The sequence below is a fragment of the Mobula birostris genome, unplaced genomic scaffold (assembly GCF_030028105.1).
Source record: "Mobula birostris isolate sMobBir1 unplaced genomic scaffold, sMobBir1.hap1 scaffold_522, whole genome shotgun sequence".
Lineage (NCBI taxonomy): Eukaryota > Metazoa > Chordata > Chondrichthyes > Myliobatiformes > Myliobatidae > Mobula > Mobula birostris.
This window is the reverse complement of record NW_027278258.1, coordinates 173,812-190,636: the sequence shown is the minus strand read 5'-3', so window position 1 is coordinate 190,636 and position 16,825 is coordinate 173,812. Positions and strand designations below refer to the sequence as shown.

Below are 16,825 nucleotides of genomic sequence, written 5' to 3'. Positions count from 1 at the left end.
AATATTTCTTTCAAACCAAGGTTCCATACAGTTTCTATCTTTACCTTTTATTCTGACAAGTACATACCCACTTAGTACTTTCAAAATTTCACTTTGAAGGCCTCACATTTACCAAGCAGACCTTTGCCATAAAGCAGCCTGTCCCAGTCCACAGTTGCCAGATCCTAGTGTCATAATTCCAAGTGTTGATCCATGGCCTGAACACATCCGCCTTTCCTATGCTGCTCCTTGTATTGAAATATACAGGGTTCAGCATATTCACTGCACCATGCTCAACTTCTTCATTCCTGACTTTGTCTGAGTCTGAACAACAACTGTCTCCACAACCCCTCTACTATCTGTTCTGTTATTCAGGCTCCCATTCCCCCTGCAACTTTAGTTTAACCCCCCCCCCCCTTACCCCCACCTCCCACCATGCAGCTCTATCACCTCTTTGGCTTTGATCTGCCAGGTCAATAAAAAGGAGGTGCATACCAGGTACAGGTAGATAGGAACAAATAGAAATACAGGAAATTCAAGTGAACACTTATGAAAGAAATAAAAGAAGGCATGAGGTTGCCCCAGCAGACAAAGTGAAGGAGAATCTTCAGGGATTCTGCAGATATGTGAAGAGTAAAAAGTTTGCAAGGGAAAAAATTAATCCTCTGGAAGATCAGAATGGTAATCCATATGAGGAGACAAGATAGATGAAGGAGTTTTTTTTCTGCATCTATATTTACTCAGAAGACAGACACAGAGTCTATAGAAGTGAGGCAAAGCAGCATCAACTTCATGGACCCAGTACAGATTACAGAGGTGGAGGTGTTTGCTGTCTTAAGTCAAATTACCATGGATAAACCCCCAGGGCCTGACAAGTTATTCCCTAGGACCCTGCGGCAGACAAGTGCAGAAGTTGTCGGGGCCTAAGCACAGATATTTTAATCATCCTCAGTGACAGGTGAGGGACTGGAGGATTGGAGGACAGCCAATGTTGTCCCGCTGTTCAAGAAAGGCTTTAAAAATAAACGAGGAAATCTTACATTGGTGAGCTTGACATCAGTAGGGGAAAAGTTATTGGAACGTATGTGCAGGAACCGGATATATAAATATTTGGATAAACCTGGACTGATTAAGGATAGACAGCATGGCTTTGTGCACGGTAGTTCATGTCTAACCAATCTTACAGAGTTTCTCAAGGAAGTTATCAGGAAAGTGGATGAAGGCAAGGCATTGGATGTTGTCTACATGGACTTTAGCAAAGCACTTGACAAAATTTCTTATGGGAGATTGATCAAGAAGGTTCAGTCACTCAGCATTCAAGGTGAGATAGTAAACTGCATGAGACACTGTCTTTGGGAGAAGCCAGACTGTGGTTGCCTCTCTGACTGGAAGCCTGTGACTAGTGGTGTGCAATAGGGATCAGTGTTGGATCTGTTGCTGTTTGTCATCTATATCAGTAATCTGGATGATAGTGTGGTTAACTGGATCAGCAATTTTGTGGATGACACCAAGAGTGGTGGTGTAGTAGACAGCGAGGAAGACTATCATGGCTTGTGGTGAGATCTGGACCAGCTGGAAAAATGGGTTGAGAAACGGAAAATGGAATTTAATGGAGACAAGTGTGAGGTGTTGCACTTTGGTAGGACCTGGACGGGTAGGGCGCTGAGGAGTGCTGTAGAAGGAAGGGATCTGGTGATACAGGTCCATATTTCACTGAAAGTGGTGTCACAGTTATATAGGGACAGAAAGAAAGATTTTGGCACATTGACCTTCATAAACCAAAGTACTGACAACAATAGATGGATGTTATGCTGACTTGTATAAGGCATTCTTGAAGCCTAATTTGGAGTATTGTTTGCAGTTTTGGTCACCTACCTACATAAAAGATGTAAAAGAGTTTGAAAGAGTACAGAGAAAATTCACAACGATGTTGCCAGGTCTGGAGGACTTGGGTTATAAGGAAAGATTGAACAGGTCAGGACTTTATTCCCTGGAATGTAGAAAATTGAGGGGAGATTTGATTGTGACAGAGGGGCATAGATAGGGTAAGTGCAAGCTGGTTTTCTCCACTGAGATTGGGTGGGGCTACAACCAGAGGTTAAGGGTGAAAGGTGAAACGTTAAGGGAACATGAGGGGAAACTTCTTCACACAGACCATCATCCAGGTGTGGAATGAGCAGCCAGCACAACCGGTGCAGTCGAGCTCGATTTCAACATTTAAGAGGTTTGTATAGGTACCTGAATGGTCGGGGTATGGGAGTGGGCAGTTTAAATAGTTCAGCACAAACTAGATGGCCCAAAGGACCTGTTTCTGTGTTGTACTTTTCTATGACTATGATAAGAATCTGAAATAAAACTAATATTCACTCTAAGTCCTTTCAACAGCTGTGCGGACCAACCATTCATCTCAGCAGGAAATGTTTATATGGTGTTAAAACTGTGGCACTTTAAATTAACAGTACATAAAAGAAAATCCCAGCTGCATGTCAGCAAAGGCTATTTGTATGAGAGTGTTTCAGTTACTGTGTGGCCAGGCACCCATGCAGCTCAGTAGGAACAGGGAATAATACCAATGGAGAGAGTCAGACTGAGGCAGGTCACAGATTGGAGATGGCAGAAATGCCCTATTCTTATAGAGACAGGAAGAGCATCAGAGAGCTTGATGGTCATTCCAGATACCAGCACTGTACCCAGTTAGAAGATGATTTCTCTCTCCAACTTGAGTTGAACTTCACTGTAACAGTGTGATGTCAGATCACACCTTGACAACTCAAGTGATCTCATCTGAAATACTGTTCTTCACCCATTGATGGATTTCGTAAATCTTTTTACAGGTTAAAAACAAAAGGAATTTATCTCCGGGAATCTTGAACACAGCACGCCAGTTTTGCTGTCTCTGTCTAGATATTTGCGAAGTGGAACAAGGGATTCAATTGATCATCCTTCCTGCTCAGACAGTGGGGAGGGATTCACTCAGTCATCTGACCGACTGACATGCCCGTCATTTACAACAGGGGAGAGGTCGTTTACCTGCTCAGATAGTGGGAATGGATTCACTCTGTCATCTCAATTGAACGTACACACTGGCCAAGGCCATTTATCTGTTCTGTGTGTGAGAAGGGATTCAATCGGTCTTCACACCTGTGGACACACCAGTCAGTTCACACTGGGCAGAGGCTGGTCATCTGCTGAATTTGTGGGGAAGGATTCACTCGGTCATCTGACCTCATGGCTCTCCAGCGAGTTCACACCGGAGAGAGACCATTCACCTGCTCAGACTGTGGGAAGGGATTTACTAAATCATCTCCCCTACTGAGACACCAGTTAGTTCACACTGGGGAGAGGGATTTCACCTGCTCTGATTGTGGGAAGAGATTCCCTCACTCTTCCACACTACAGAGACACCAGTCAGTTCACACTGGGGAGAGGCCGTTCACCTGCTCAGACTGTGGAAAGGCATTCACTCGATCATCCACCCTACAGAGACACCAGCGATATCACACAGGGGAGAGGCTATTCACATGCTCAGACTGTGGGAAAGGATTCACTTTATTATCTCACCTACTGATACACCAGTCAGTACACACCGGGGAGAGGCCGTTCACTTGCTCAGACTGTGGGAAGACATTCACTCAGTCATCCAACCTACAGAGTCACCAACGAGTTCACTCCGGGGAGAAGCCGTTCAGCTGCTCAGACTGTGGGAAGACATTCACTCAGTCATCCAACCTACAGAGTCACCAACGAGTTCACACTGGGGAGAAGCCGTTCACCTGCTCAGACTGTGGGAAGGGATTCACTCGATCATCCACCCTATTGGCACACCAGTCAGTTCATACTGGGGAGTGGTGGTTCACCTGCTCAGAATGTGGGAAAGGATTCACTCAAGTCATCTGAACTACTGGCACACCAGTCAATTCACAGTGGAGAGTGGCCATTCACCTGCTCAGACTGTGGGAAGGGATTCACTCGGTCATCCCACCTACAGAGTCACCAGCGAGTTCACACTGGGGAGAGGCCATTCACCTGCTGTGAATGTGGGAAGAGATTCACTCAGTCATCCCACCTACAGAATCACCAGCGAGTTCACACTGGGGAGAGGCCGTTCACCTGCTGTGAATGTGGGCAGGGATTCACACGATCATCTCATCTACTGAGACACCAGCGAGTTCACACTGAAGAGAGGCCTTCCACCTGCTCAGACAGTGGGAAGAGATTGTCTCAGCCATCTCCATCAAATGTGCATCATTGAGTTCACACTGGGAAGAGGCCGTTCACCTGCTGTGAATGTGGGAAGGAATTCACTCAGTAGTCTAACCTTGTGACACACTACCGGGTTCACACTGGGGAGAAAGTTTCAATAAGCTGCATGCCAGATATTTCTCCATCACCGTTGCTGAATGCAATTTCGAGAGTGACTGTTGGTGCTGAACTCTGCAATTATTGCTGCTGCTGCTCACCACGCCCGGTTCTGCACCCTGGTCACTGGGCATGGGAGGAGTTTCTTCTGCTGCATATTCACCTTTAATGGGACTGGAGTTTAATATTCTGGATTTGTGACATATAAATCAGTTCTAGTTTAAGCTCTGTCTTTGGTACTTAGTCAATTTATAATTGAGAGTGGGGGAGATTCAAACAAGAGGACATGAGTTGAGAGTTAAAGGGCAAAAGTTTAGGGGTAACATGAAGGGGAACTTCTTTACTCAGAGAGTAGTAGCTGTGTGGAACGAGCTTCCAGCAGAGGTGGTTGAGACAGGTTTGATGCAGTCGTTTAAAGTTAAATTGGATAGCTATATGGACAGGGAAGGAATGGAGGATTATGGGCTGAGTGCAGGTCGGTGGGCAAGGTGAGAGTAAGAGTTTGGCATGGACTGGAAGGGCTGAGATAGTTTCCATGCTGTAATTGTTATATGGTTATATAAAACATCTAGCATACAGTAGAGACTCACCTCAGGCTGGCTGGACCCTGCCAGTGATTCTGTTCCATGACAGTCCTTTTAAATCCTCCCCTGCTGTTCCCCTCTCACTCTCCCTGTGGTGATGGGTTCCAAACAGTCACCACTCTGTGGGTGAAGAGGTTTCCCTTGAATTCTGTGCAGACTGAAGAAGTCGAGCTGACTGCAGTTCTGTCTGAGATGTTCTTCACCCCTCTAATCTCTGGGCTGAGGAGGAATGACATTGGAAGTTAACCTCCTTATTCAGGGCTCATTTCAGCATTATGGGTCATTTTCTCTGCTTCTAAAGGGTTACTGAAAACACCACTGTCCTCAAAAGACTGAAAGCAGAATGGGAAACCATCAGTTGGATGTTCAACGAAGCAGGGTCAGAAACCAGAGGCGGGTCTGCACAGGGCAGAGCTTGGGGCTCTGGACGATGGTCGGGGTAAGAACGTATGATGAGGAGAAGGGAATCAGCAGCGGAGCGTGGCAATGAATGATAGAGTATCAACATTTGGAAGCTGATTGACAGAGAAAATAATTTGATTGTCTGACTGATGACACAAACAATACCTGTAGTGAGGCGCTACACTGGTTGAGGAACATACGTGTGTTCGGAACATTTTTATCTATTGAGGGAGTTGCTCCTGCTTGTTTATCCTGTAATATTATATCTGGATGTTTATTCTGGATTGCCCTAACTGTAATAATCTATTGATTATCTATAATTTCTAAAATTTTGTCTCTAAAGCTGGATCAGGCTTAAATGTGTGAGCCTTTATTAAGTTACAGTGGTCATTCATGAGTTTGAAGCAAGATGTTGGTGAATGATATTTGCCATTTGATTGTACCTTTGTAAGTAATCAGATTGAGTTAAATTGCTGCAGGATCCTGGAATGTGTTGGATTGTGTCTGGTTTCTCTTGGCACTTTCTGCATTTATCACCTTGTTTGTTAGTCTTCTATGTATTTTTGATAATTTTTATGTTCACCACCCTGTCCTGTATTTCCGCAAGGAACCTCTCTTTCTGCAAAGACGTCTCCCACTTTGAGTTGGGCGTTCGATGCTTCCTTGACAAACATCTAGTCTGCTCAGATCATTAGTATGTCTCCCATGGAGGGTCATCCTCATTCCACTGGTTAACATTTCCTTCAAGTGATGATTCATTTTTCTGAGTTGGCCTCTCATTTAAGTTTTCTGGTGTGTGCTTCATATCACAATTGCATATGCTCGCATGGAGTGCCGAATCCTGCTTATTTTTGAAGAAAATATATACTTAAGAGTTTTATCGGACTGTTGTGTCAGTTTTTTTTTGTCTGTAATTCCTTCTCCTCCTTCTGTCCAAGGTATTGTTGATTGAAGTGTGTTGATCAATGTAAATACTGTTTTCTAAATTTGTCATTTCAGTTGTTTTTAATCTTTGTACATTTTCCAGATCAGAATTGGACCAAGGTATTTTTTTTCCTAATGAAGACGTTACTATGGGTATAGTGAAAGTGTTTATTCCCGTTGTTGCACTTGGTATACTATTGAGCTCTGCTTGGCAGATTTTCTTAGACTTGCAGTAAATTTTGTCAAAAGTTTTCACTATTTGACACTATTTTCTAATTTTTGCTTGTTGATATTCCAGATACCTTGGTATCAAGCGTCCTGATGAGTGGTCTTGGCCTGAAACATTTATTCCCAACCAAGCCTGACTTGCTGAGCTTCTCCAGCACATTCTGTGTATTCCTTTAGATTTCCAGCATCTGCAGTATCTCCTCTGTCCCATATACTTGTATGTTTCTCAAAAGGATAGAGTTTGATAGATTCGTCATTGGCCAGGGAATGAAAAGATACAGGGAGAACGGAGGAGATTGGGGCTGAGAGGAAAATTAGATTAGCCATGATGAAATGCCGGAGCAAACTCAATGGGCCAAATAACCTAATTCTGCTCCTACATCTTATGGTCTTATGTTTCACATTCATCTCTCTTCTTCCTCTGCTGTCCTCCTACATTTCTTACTCTGACATAACCTCTCTACCCCCAAAAATAACATGCCAATAATTCAAGAGTATTGGGAAAAGTGAGTATAGATGGTATTACTAAGGAAATAATGTGCTTTGGAAGCTGAACCTGCTGCGAGCACCCCAGTGTTCAGAAAGGGCTGGTTGAAGAGTTTGTGAAGGCATTGGAGTCATAGAACACTCTGCAGCCTTATCCCTCCATACCCCTTGCATCCATGAACCCATCCAAACTTCTCTTAAATGTTGAAATCGACCCTGCCACTTGCTCTGGCAGCACATTCCATATTCTCACTGCCTCTGAGTGAAGAATTTCCCCTCCCCTCCCCATGTTTCTCTTAAAGAATGGGTAATAACCTTTCAAGAATCACTAGATCTGGGAACAGTTCTGGTGGACTAAAAAGTTGTAAATGGCACTCCATTCTTTAAGAAGGGAAGGAGGCGGAAGAAAGGAAATGATAGAACAGTTAGTCTGACCTCAGTGGTTGGAGTCCATTCAGGATGATTTTTCAGGGTACTTGGCATTGTACAATAAAATAGGCCTCAGCCAGCATGGTTTCCTTCAGGGGAAATCTTGTTTGGGTAATCTGTTGGAATTCTTCGATGAAATAACAGGCAGAATAGTCAAAGGAGAGACAGTGGATGTTGTTTGCTTGGATTTTCAGATGGTCTTCAACAAGATCTTGCACATGAAGCTGCTGAACAAGATCACAGCTCATGGCACTACAGGAAAGATACTACCATCGATCAAAGAGTCAGAACAATGCGAGCCTATTCTGTTTGCTGCCAGTAAATAATGGCATACCGCTGGGGTCAGTATTGAGACTGCTTCTTTTCCTGTTAGATATCGACGATTGGATGAGAGAATTGATGGCCTGGTGACCAGCTTTGCAGTTGAAATGAAGGTTGGTGTCGAGCAGGTAGCTTAGAGTAAAGCGGATATCTGCAAAAGGACTCAGACAGATTTGGAGAACAGACAGTGAAGTGGCAGATGAAATACAGTGTACGGACTGTAGTCTACAGTCAGGGACGCACGTTCACTCAGCATAATGTTGCAGGAACATTATCAGCAAAACATTCTGATTCAATACGGGAATAACAGGAATTCTGCAGATGCTAGAAATTCAAGCAACACACATAAAAAAATTCTGGTGAACGCAGCAGGCCAGGCAGCATCTCTAGGAAGAGAACCAGTCGACGTTTCAGGCCGAGACCCTTCGTCGGGACCTCTTCCTAGAGTTAGTCCTGACGAAGGGTCTCGGCCTGAAACGTCGACTATACCTCTTCCTAGAGATGCTGCCTGGCCTGCTGCGTTCACCAGCAACTTTGATGTGTGTTGATCCAATACGGGTTTCATTTTGTTACAGACAACATTACCATGTTGGTACAACAAGTAAGGTACATTTCCACAGTGGTGGAGAAGTGTCCCGACACCCCTCTCCATCTAAAAACCCTTCAAACCCCTACATCACACCCCATTTCTGTAAACCCCTCCAACACCGACAGCACTCGCCATACAGTATCTGTAAAACCATCCATCATCCACCCTGGTATATTCAGGCGACAGATGACCGGAGGAAGACACTGCCCGTGGCAAATGGCAGGGCTCATAAAGCACCCTCACACTTTCTCTGTAAATTTACCAACCTGCAAGGTTATCTTGACTAAACATCTTCCCACTTGACTCCTGTAAAGAAAATGCTGTTCTCTTTTCTCAGTTCCTTTGTCCCCGCCATATCTGTTCACAGGGTGAGATTTTCTTTTCCGGGGCACCAGAGATGGTCTCCTCCTTCAAAGAATTTGTTTCCCTTCCTCCACCATTGATGCTGATCTCAGTCCAATTAGTTCCATTTCTTGAAAATCCACCTTCACTCCATCTTATAGTCACCTTAACATTGACAAAGTCCCTCTTGTCCTCACCTGTAGCCCCATGAGCCTCCACATCCAAGGCATCACCCTCAGCAATTCTCTCACCTCCAACAAACAAACACACCTTTATCTCCACCCTCCCCCCGCCAACACTCTGCTTTCCAGAGAGATTTCCCTGTCCATTCGCCCCTCCCCACTAATCCCTTACTTGGAACGTGTCCTTCCAAGCGAGGGAAGTGCTACACCTTCCTATTTACCTCCTCCCTCAGCTCCATTCAGGATCATCATCAGCCCTTCCAGGTGAGGCAACACTGCACCCGCGGGTCTGTTGGGTTCATCTACTGTATCCGGCGCTGCCAGTGCGGCCTCCCGTACATCAGTGAGACCCGATGTAGATTGGGAGACGGCTTTATCAAGCACATTCGTTCCGTCCGCAACGAACTGTATTTCCCGATGACTAACCATTTAAAATCCACGCTTCATCCCAATGTGACATGCCGGTTCATTGCTCTACTAACAAGATGAGGCCACTCTCTGGTTGGAGGATCAACACCTTATATTGCATCTGAGTCACCTCCAACTTGACGTCTTGAGCATCGATTACTTTAACTTCCACCTCAACCTTCTCCTTTCCATCTCCCATTCTGTCCTCCCTCCTCGCTTCTCCTCCACTGCCTCATATTTCTCTCTGGTGCCTCCTCTCCTGCCCTTTCTCCCATGATCCACTCTCCCATGCTGTCAGATTCCTACTTTTCAGCCCATCGCCTTTTCCAAGCAATTGTGTGCTTGTCGGCATCGAGAACAGAATTTTTATCAGTTTTAGCTGAGATAAAAAAATAATAAACATGCGATTCTACTGGAGTGAATGCAGAGGAGAGTCAACACACAATTTGATCGGATGGAAATTTATTAGAAATCAGGAAGTGAGATGTCATTATTTTCCTCGAACAATTTGCACTATTATGCATGAGTGCTGTGGTGTTAAATATTTATTTGTAAAATCTTTGTCTAATGCGACAGACAAGTGCAAGCTTTATTGTAAGTTCGTGTTAACTTTCTTTTCCATTTAATTTTTATGCAAAAGACTAAAGTAGGAAATGAGTGGCATTTTTGCCGATTTGGTCTTGAATGTCCCCAGAACCTGTCTTGCTTTCTCAGACCGAAAAGGGTCTGGCGGTGACGAGTGCGGGAATATGGTGGAAAGCTGAAAATAAAAGGTAGGATGAGTTTAATAATCGGTAGGAGTGGAGTCGCGGGGTGCGGGTGTCGGAGAGTCTGTTCCTGTGCTGTGTTTCTCTCGGGTACTAAACCAGATTTACTCTCCCCGCTGCCACGTTCTCTGATGACTGCCGGTTCTGTAGAGTCAAGATCGAAAACATTGCGACCGCCTCCGAGAAGAGCTCAGATATTTTTTTATTAATTAGTTGAATAATTGACGTGAGCGGATATTTTGCTGCGCTGATGAACTGCTCTCTGAACTTGGACTGCTTTACTCCATAAACAAACGTGTTTGTGCAAAAACATAATATCATCAGCATGTCTCCGGTGTGTTGAAAAATGTGTTCAGAATCATTTTAATTATTTGTGTAGCCCCGTTGGCCAGCCTCAGGGTCGCTCAGCTCGCCGTCGTCTGGGGAAACAGCCCTCAGCCCCGCCAAACTAGATGATTGGTTTGTGTGGATGCTGTGTGATATACCCCACCCCGCCCAAATAACAGACAATACACCAGATACGATTAAATGAATTACAGTTTTATAGATATTACTGGAACTATATAATTAATAGAGAATAAAATAAAAGGAAAATAGAAGGCGCCACACCTATGAAAGTTCAATCTCTTAGTGTACAAACAGTTGGAGCTCAGGACCCTCCTCCTTCACCCTGCGTCTCCCCTCGGACCACCTCGACCTGCCGCCTGGGACCAACAACGATGGTCGACTAGACGCTCCACACGCGTCCGTCTCCGTCTCCTCTCCTCGCCGAGCACCCTGGACCTCGGACTCCTGCGCGGGGTCTGACTCTGTTAGCGGACTCACAGCACCTTGTCCATCCTCTGTCTCTCTCTCCCGCCTTCTCCCAAAAACCCACATCACGGTAACAAACAGACACACAGAAAGAATAACATCTATCCCAATTGGTTTGTTCACCCTCTTATCTGTACGTAATCCAATCAAACTGCTAGCGGGAGGACTTTCTCAGCAGTTAACATAACAAAGAAGAAACGCCTTACACTCTTCCCCACCAAATAAAATTTATGTCCTCATGACATTAACAGAGTTCACCATTTCTCCTTATAAAACCCAACCCAGGTGCATAAAGCAGTGACATAACTTCCCAGGGTTGTAGAGATCACACCATTTTCTCCCGGCGCTGTATAAGTCAACCTCTCCAGGGGGTGCCTACTCCCTTGAGACCTCTGTACCTCCTCAGCTGACTCTTCCGGCTCAGACTCCACAGGTGACACCCTGGCCTACCTGTTGGACCCTCACCCTCACTGGGACCCCTCAGCACCTGTGAGCCCTCTGCCTCGGGCTCTGGTTCCACCCTCTCTTTCCCCAATGCCGGCTGTATTTCAGGTGGCTCCTCAGCACCCTCCCTCCTCTCCCCTAACTCAGTGGGGGAAGGGCCAGGTGCCTCTTCTTCCGGTACCGGGGAATCAGTGAACGGAAGGAGGTGCCACACGTCCGAATCATCATCTTCCGATAACGTATCCCTTTTCGGAGTGGGGACCAGCCCCGTCCCTTTCGCAGCGGGCTCTTCCCTCGCCCTGCGCCCTTGCAGAGTCCTCATACGAGGCGTAAACTCCCATTCGGGCTCTAGGTCTACCTTCACCTCTCAACCCAGAGGCAACAAGTGGTTCCGATGGAGTACATTGACAGGCCCCCTCCCATCATCGGGTCTCACCCGGTAAACAGGTAGATTCGGCATCTGGCTCTCTACCACATAAGGGGTGGCCGCCCAGTGATCCGCCAGCTTGTGCTTACCAGGTAGTCCTAAATCCCAGATAAAGACCCGGTCTCCCGGCAATAGTTGGGAGAATTTTACTTTCTGATCATACTTCTTATTCCTCTAATTCTGCTTGGTGGCCGCCGTCTCAGCCAACTCGTACACCCTTTTCAACTCTCTCCTTATATCGGACACATACTTCAGATATGGCTTCAAAGGTAATTCACCCGCTTCAGTCCCAAAACACAGGTCAATGGGCAACTTCGCTTCCCGCCCGAACATCAGATAATAAGGCGAGTACCCCGTAGGGTCATTGCGAGTACAATTGTAACAGTGAACCAAATGGCCGATGTGTTGACTCCACTTACTCTTCTGACCGATCGCCACAGTTCCGAGCATGTCCAGCAGGGTCCGGTTAAACCTCTCGGGCTGAGGATCACCTTGCGGGTGATAGGGTGTGGTCCTGGATTTCTCAAACCCAAGCATACCCAGTAATTCATGGATAAGTCTGCTCTCGCAGTCCCGTGACTGATCACTATGGATCCACCGGGGGAGGCCATAATGAACAAAGTACTTCTCCCATAACAGTCTTCTGTGTCTGCAGGACTAGCTGGCGGAGTTTGGTGCAATGTGAGAAAAATGACCGGACATACCAGTTGAATTTCCTGTTGATAGAACATATGGCTGGGAACCAGGGGCTTTTGGCGGGGAGTTGGAGGAGAGACTGTGAGGAGAAACGGAATTCCGAGCCGGCACTATGGTCATGTACTGATGAATTAATCCAGAAAAGATTGGAAGACTTACAAGTTGGGGAAGATCAAGGAAGTGGTCTGACTAAGATGAACAGAAAACCGAGAGCCCAGAGAGGGGAGTTTGACTACACTCCAGAGGAGATGAAGCAAAGGAGGACAGACCTCGGAAAAGATATTATCGACAGTTTAAATGAAGTGGAAAAACTGAAAGTTGACCAAAAAGAAGTCATCAGGAAGAAAAAAACTGGAGGCTGAACATCCTTTACCTGCTGCTTTTCAGGTCAGGGTGGAAGAAGCTGGTGGGGTGCGAGAGGTCCCGGGTTCAAATCCTGGATGAGCCCCCAAATGTAGCCCCCATGGCCAGCCTCACGGTCGCTCAGCTCGCGGTCGTCTAGGGAAACAGCCCTCGGCCCTGCCAAACTGGGTAATTAGTTTGTGTGGATGCGGTGTGACGTACCCCACCCCACCCAAATGACAGACAGTACACCAGATACGATTAAATGAATTACAGTTTTACAGATATTACTGGAACTATATAATTAATGGAGAATAAAATATAAAAGGAAAATAAAAGGCGCCACACCTATCAAAGTTCTATCTCTTCGTGCACAAACAGTTGGAGCTCAGGACCATCCTTCTTCACCCTGCGTCTTCCCTCGGACCACCTCGACCTGCCGCCTGGGACCAACAATAATGGTCGACCAGACGCGCCACACGAGTCCGTCTCCGTCTCCTCTCCTCACTGAACACCCTGGACCTCGGACTCCTGCGCGGGGTCCGACCCTGTTAGTGGACTCTCAGCACCTTGTCCATCCTCTGTCTCTCTCTCTCCCGCCTTCTCCCAAAAACCCACCCATCACAATAACTTACAGACACACAGAAAGAATAACATCTATCCCAATTGGTTTGTTCACCCTCTTATCTGTAACATAATCCAAACAAACTTCCAGCGGGAGGACTTTCTCAGCAGTTAACATAATAAACAAGCTATTTCAATTATAACGTAACAAAGAAGAAACGCCTTACACTTGGATCCAGTCCGGCAATGGTGTAATAAAGGAATTTGGCAACATTCACTGACCACAGGATGATGAAGCTTCCGGAGATGGTGAGAAGTAAGATCACAGACCTCCTCCTGCTCCCCATCTCCGGGTCACTGCAGTTCTCCGCCTTGGTCTGACCCCTCAGCCCCTTACGGACGCGACTGGTCACTAAAATGTGTCTGACTGTCAGAGCGTTGAACAGTAGTATTAACACGAACAGGAGTAATGGCGTGAGGACGGTAGAAAGCCGGTCATATCCCACCCACCCGGGATCCGTATAGTAGTTCGGTATTTCAATACAGTCCCAGGGTTTATTGTCAACCACTCTCACAGGACGATATATAAAGACGAAGGGCACATTGTTAAAACAGAGCAGAACGCCGGTTGTTGTCAGAACCACAGCTGCAGTTTTCCCGGTGCAATATTTTATTTTCCGCTTCTGGCAACAAATGATGACAAACCGATCAAAAGTAAAAGTGACGGTGAACCAGACAGAAATTTCTGTGGCTGCCTCTCCCAGGGCAGAGATCACACTGCACACGGGCGTGATGTCCAGGAAAGTCCCGGGGAGGTAATAATAACTGAACGGCCACAATATCACCGCAAACACGATGATCAGTAGATCCGCCGCTGCCGTAGCTGTCAGCAAAACAGAAAATCTGAAGCAGCACTTCAACACTACGCATGCTGCCAGTTTCAATGCCAAATACCCTGCAAAATCAGATCAACACTAACAAAACATCACAAATATAATAACAGCATAAAGCACTCCATTTCTACCAGCTATAAGTCAACATCTGCACAAGAGAGCACAACAGCTGCATCATTGCATGTGTCATGGGATCTTGCCAAAGCTAAGAAGCCATTCGCTGATGCTGAGTTGATTGAAACGTGTGCAATTGATACAGTTGGCGAAGTTTTAAGTCATGATGAGAAAATGGTTGTGGAGCTATTAAAGACGGTGCCATTGTCGGCTAACATGGCAACAAGAAGAGTAGAGGTTTTAGCGGAGAAGTGTACATTTGTGAGTCATTGTTTTCTTCAAAGAACTCTATCAAGAACCAGGACAGAAACAGACTCTCCAATGCACACCTTGGCCAGTGCCTCAGGATTGCCACAACAGAATACAGACCCGACATCAGAAGGATTACCTCATCCCGTCGCGGTCACTTCTCTCACTGATTGGTGAGTCAATCAATTTATTTTTTCCATTTGTCAATCTTATTGCAGTATAATAATATTACAACAATAATACTGATAATTTCATTTATAGCTACACTTCATACTTCAAATGCTACATAGCTTAATTTAAAAGAAGAAATAGATTAAATGAGAGAAGAGAAACAGTGGAGAAGGCAGTACTACCAAAACTCCGTGTGGAAGATGTGTTCTTTGTGTGGAAGAGAAGTGGTGAAGACTACCATGTTTACTCTGTGTGTGTGTGTGTGTGTGTGTGTGTGTGTGTGTGTGTGTGTGTGTGTGTGTGTGTGTGTGTGTATTTTAACTCCCAGATGAGGTTTCATGTTATGGCCCGGTCCGTGAAGTCCGCATTCCGCTTCACGGTCCGGTCCATGGAGTCGGGACTCCGGGTCTTCCAGCTGTCCCTTGTTTTGGTTGAATTATTTATAGGCACCTGATTCTCAACTTGAGGCTTGGAATATAAGTAGCCTTGGGGTTGAGTGTGGGCTGCTGATTTGTCTTGTCAAGATCCCCTGGGAGCAACCTGCCGATGGAAGGCTGGAGCGGCCACTTGTCATCTTTAGGCCGCGATTGGGGAACCATCCCCTCATTGACCCTTGCTGGCAGTAGTCGGAGCTGTCTTTGCGGTATGGATTCGGCCGTTTCCTGAGCCAGCCGAGTGGTCGTCAGTCACTCCGAGCTAGACAGAGATCCGGCTGTTTCCGTAGCCAGCCGAGTTTGCTGGCCGTAACTGCTACTCGGAGCAACCCCGATGCAGAGATTGAACTGTCTGTCGTTCTTTGGTGTTTGTCTCTTCGTGTCCTTGCCTCTGTGGGGTAAGTCAGGCCGTTCTGCCATTGCCCTGCGGGGGGGGATGTCATGTCTTGTCTTGTCCTCGCCTCCATGGGGTAAGTCAGGACGTTCTGCCGTTGCCCTGATAGGGGGACATGTCTTGTTTTGTCTTTGCCTCTGTTGGGTGAGTCCAGCAGTTCTGCTGTTACCCGACGGATGGTCCTGTCCCACCTTGGTGTGGAGAGGTTGATTCCCGGCATGTCTAAGTATAATCCCGGTTCTACGTCTATGTACTGTCTTCTCTCATGTTGGTGTCGTGTTAAAGATAAGTCCCGGCTTTTCGAAGGATAACTCCCGGCTCTATGTTGATGTACATTTCCCAGTCTGTCTCCAAGTTCCAGCCTCCGAGATATCAGCTTCCACATTCCAAGTCCCAAGACCCCAGCCTGTAGCCTCGAGACCCAAGACCCCTGCCTGCAGCCTCGAGACCCAAGACCCCTCCCTGCAGCCTCGAGACCCAAGACCCCAGCCTGCAGCCTCGAGACCCAAGACCCCAGCCTGCAGCCTCAAGACCCAAGACCCCAGCCTGCAGCCTCAAGACCCAGACCCCAGCCTGCAGCCTCGGGAGCCAAGACCCCAGTCTGTCTCCAAGTTCAAGAGCCAAGACCCCAGTCTGTCTCCAAGTTCAAGAGCAAAGACCCCAGGCCCAAGCGTCAAGAGCCAAAACCCCAGCCACATCCTGTCTGGTAGCCATGTCATGTCCTTGCCTGGTTCTGGGGTCCGAGCCCAAGGCAAGACTCAGGTTCTGGGTCCTTGTCCAGTCTCTGGCTCGGAGTCCATGCCTTGTCTCCTAGTCCATAGTTTCTAGTCGTGGTCCCGCTCTCCCTAGCCCAGGCTCCTAGTTCATAGTTCCTTGTCCGGTTTCCCTGTTTCTTGTCCATGTCTCAGCCCAGGTCCTGCATCCTTGTCCTGTTCCTAGTACTTCAGTGTCTGTGTCTTGCATTTGGGTCCGCTACCATCTCAATGTGACAGCTGACAGCTGCGAGAGCTAGAGTTATAACTAAATGGTTGGTTTTGGACTAATTTTGTTTCAAGAGTGCATTTTTTTCTTGTGTGACCCACAACACAGGCTTTCAGAATCCCAGGCCTATATTATTACTAATAATAATAATAACAATTAATGATTAATGTTAATAGCAGCAACAGCAACATCTGCTCATAAAACAACTTACTGGCGCAATGAAAAAAAAATCCCTGGACGTTGTGGCCCTCGGCTTGGCATGTTTGACATAATTTGGCCCTTGTGGAAAACTAATTGGGGAAT

The 16,825-nt window shown here is 46.5% G+C and overlaps 1 protein-coding gene across 1 annotated transcript in view; it reads right to left on the bottom strand.

Moving 5' to 3' along the window:
* Positions 1 to 16,825, bottom strand: part of LOC140193350 (uncharacterized) — an 81,116-nt gene that overhangs the window by 27,674 nt on the left and 36,617 nt on the right. The window contains 2 exon segments of the mRNA XM_072250676.1: positions 11,212 to 11,621; positions 14,024 to 14,169. Of these exon segments, the coding sequence (XP_072106777.1) occupies positions 11,212 to 11,621; positions 14,024 to 14,169 (556 nt within the window).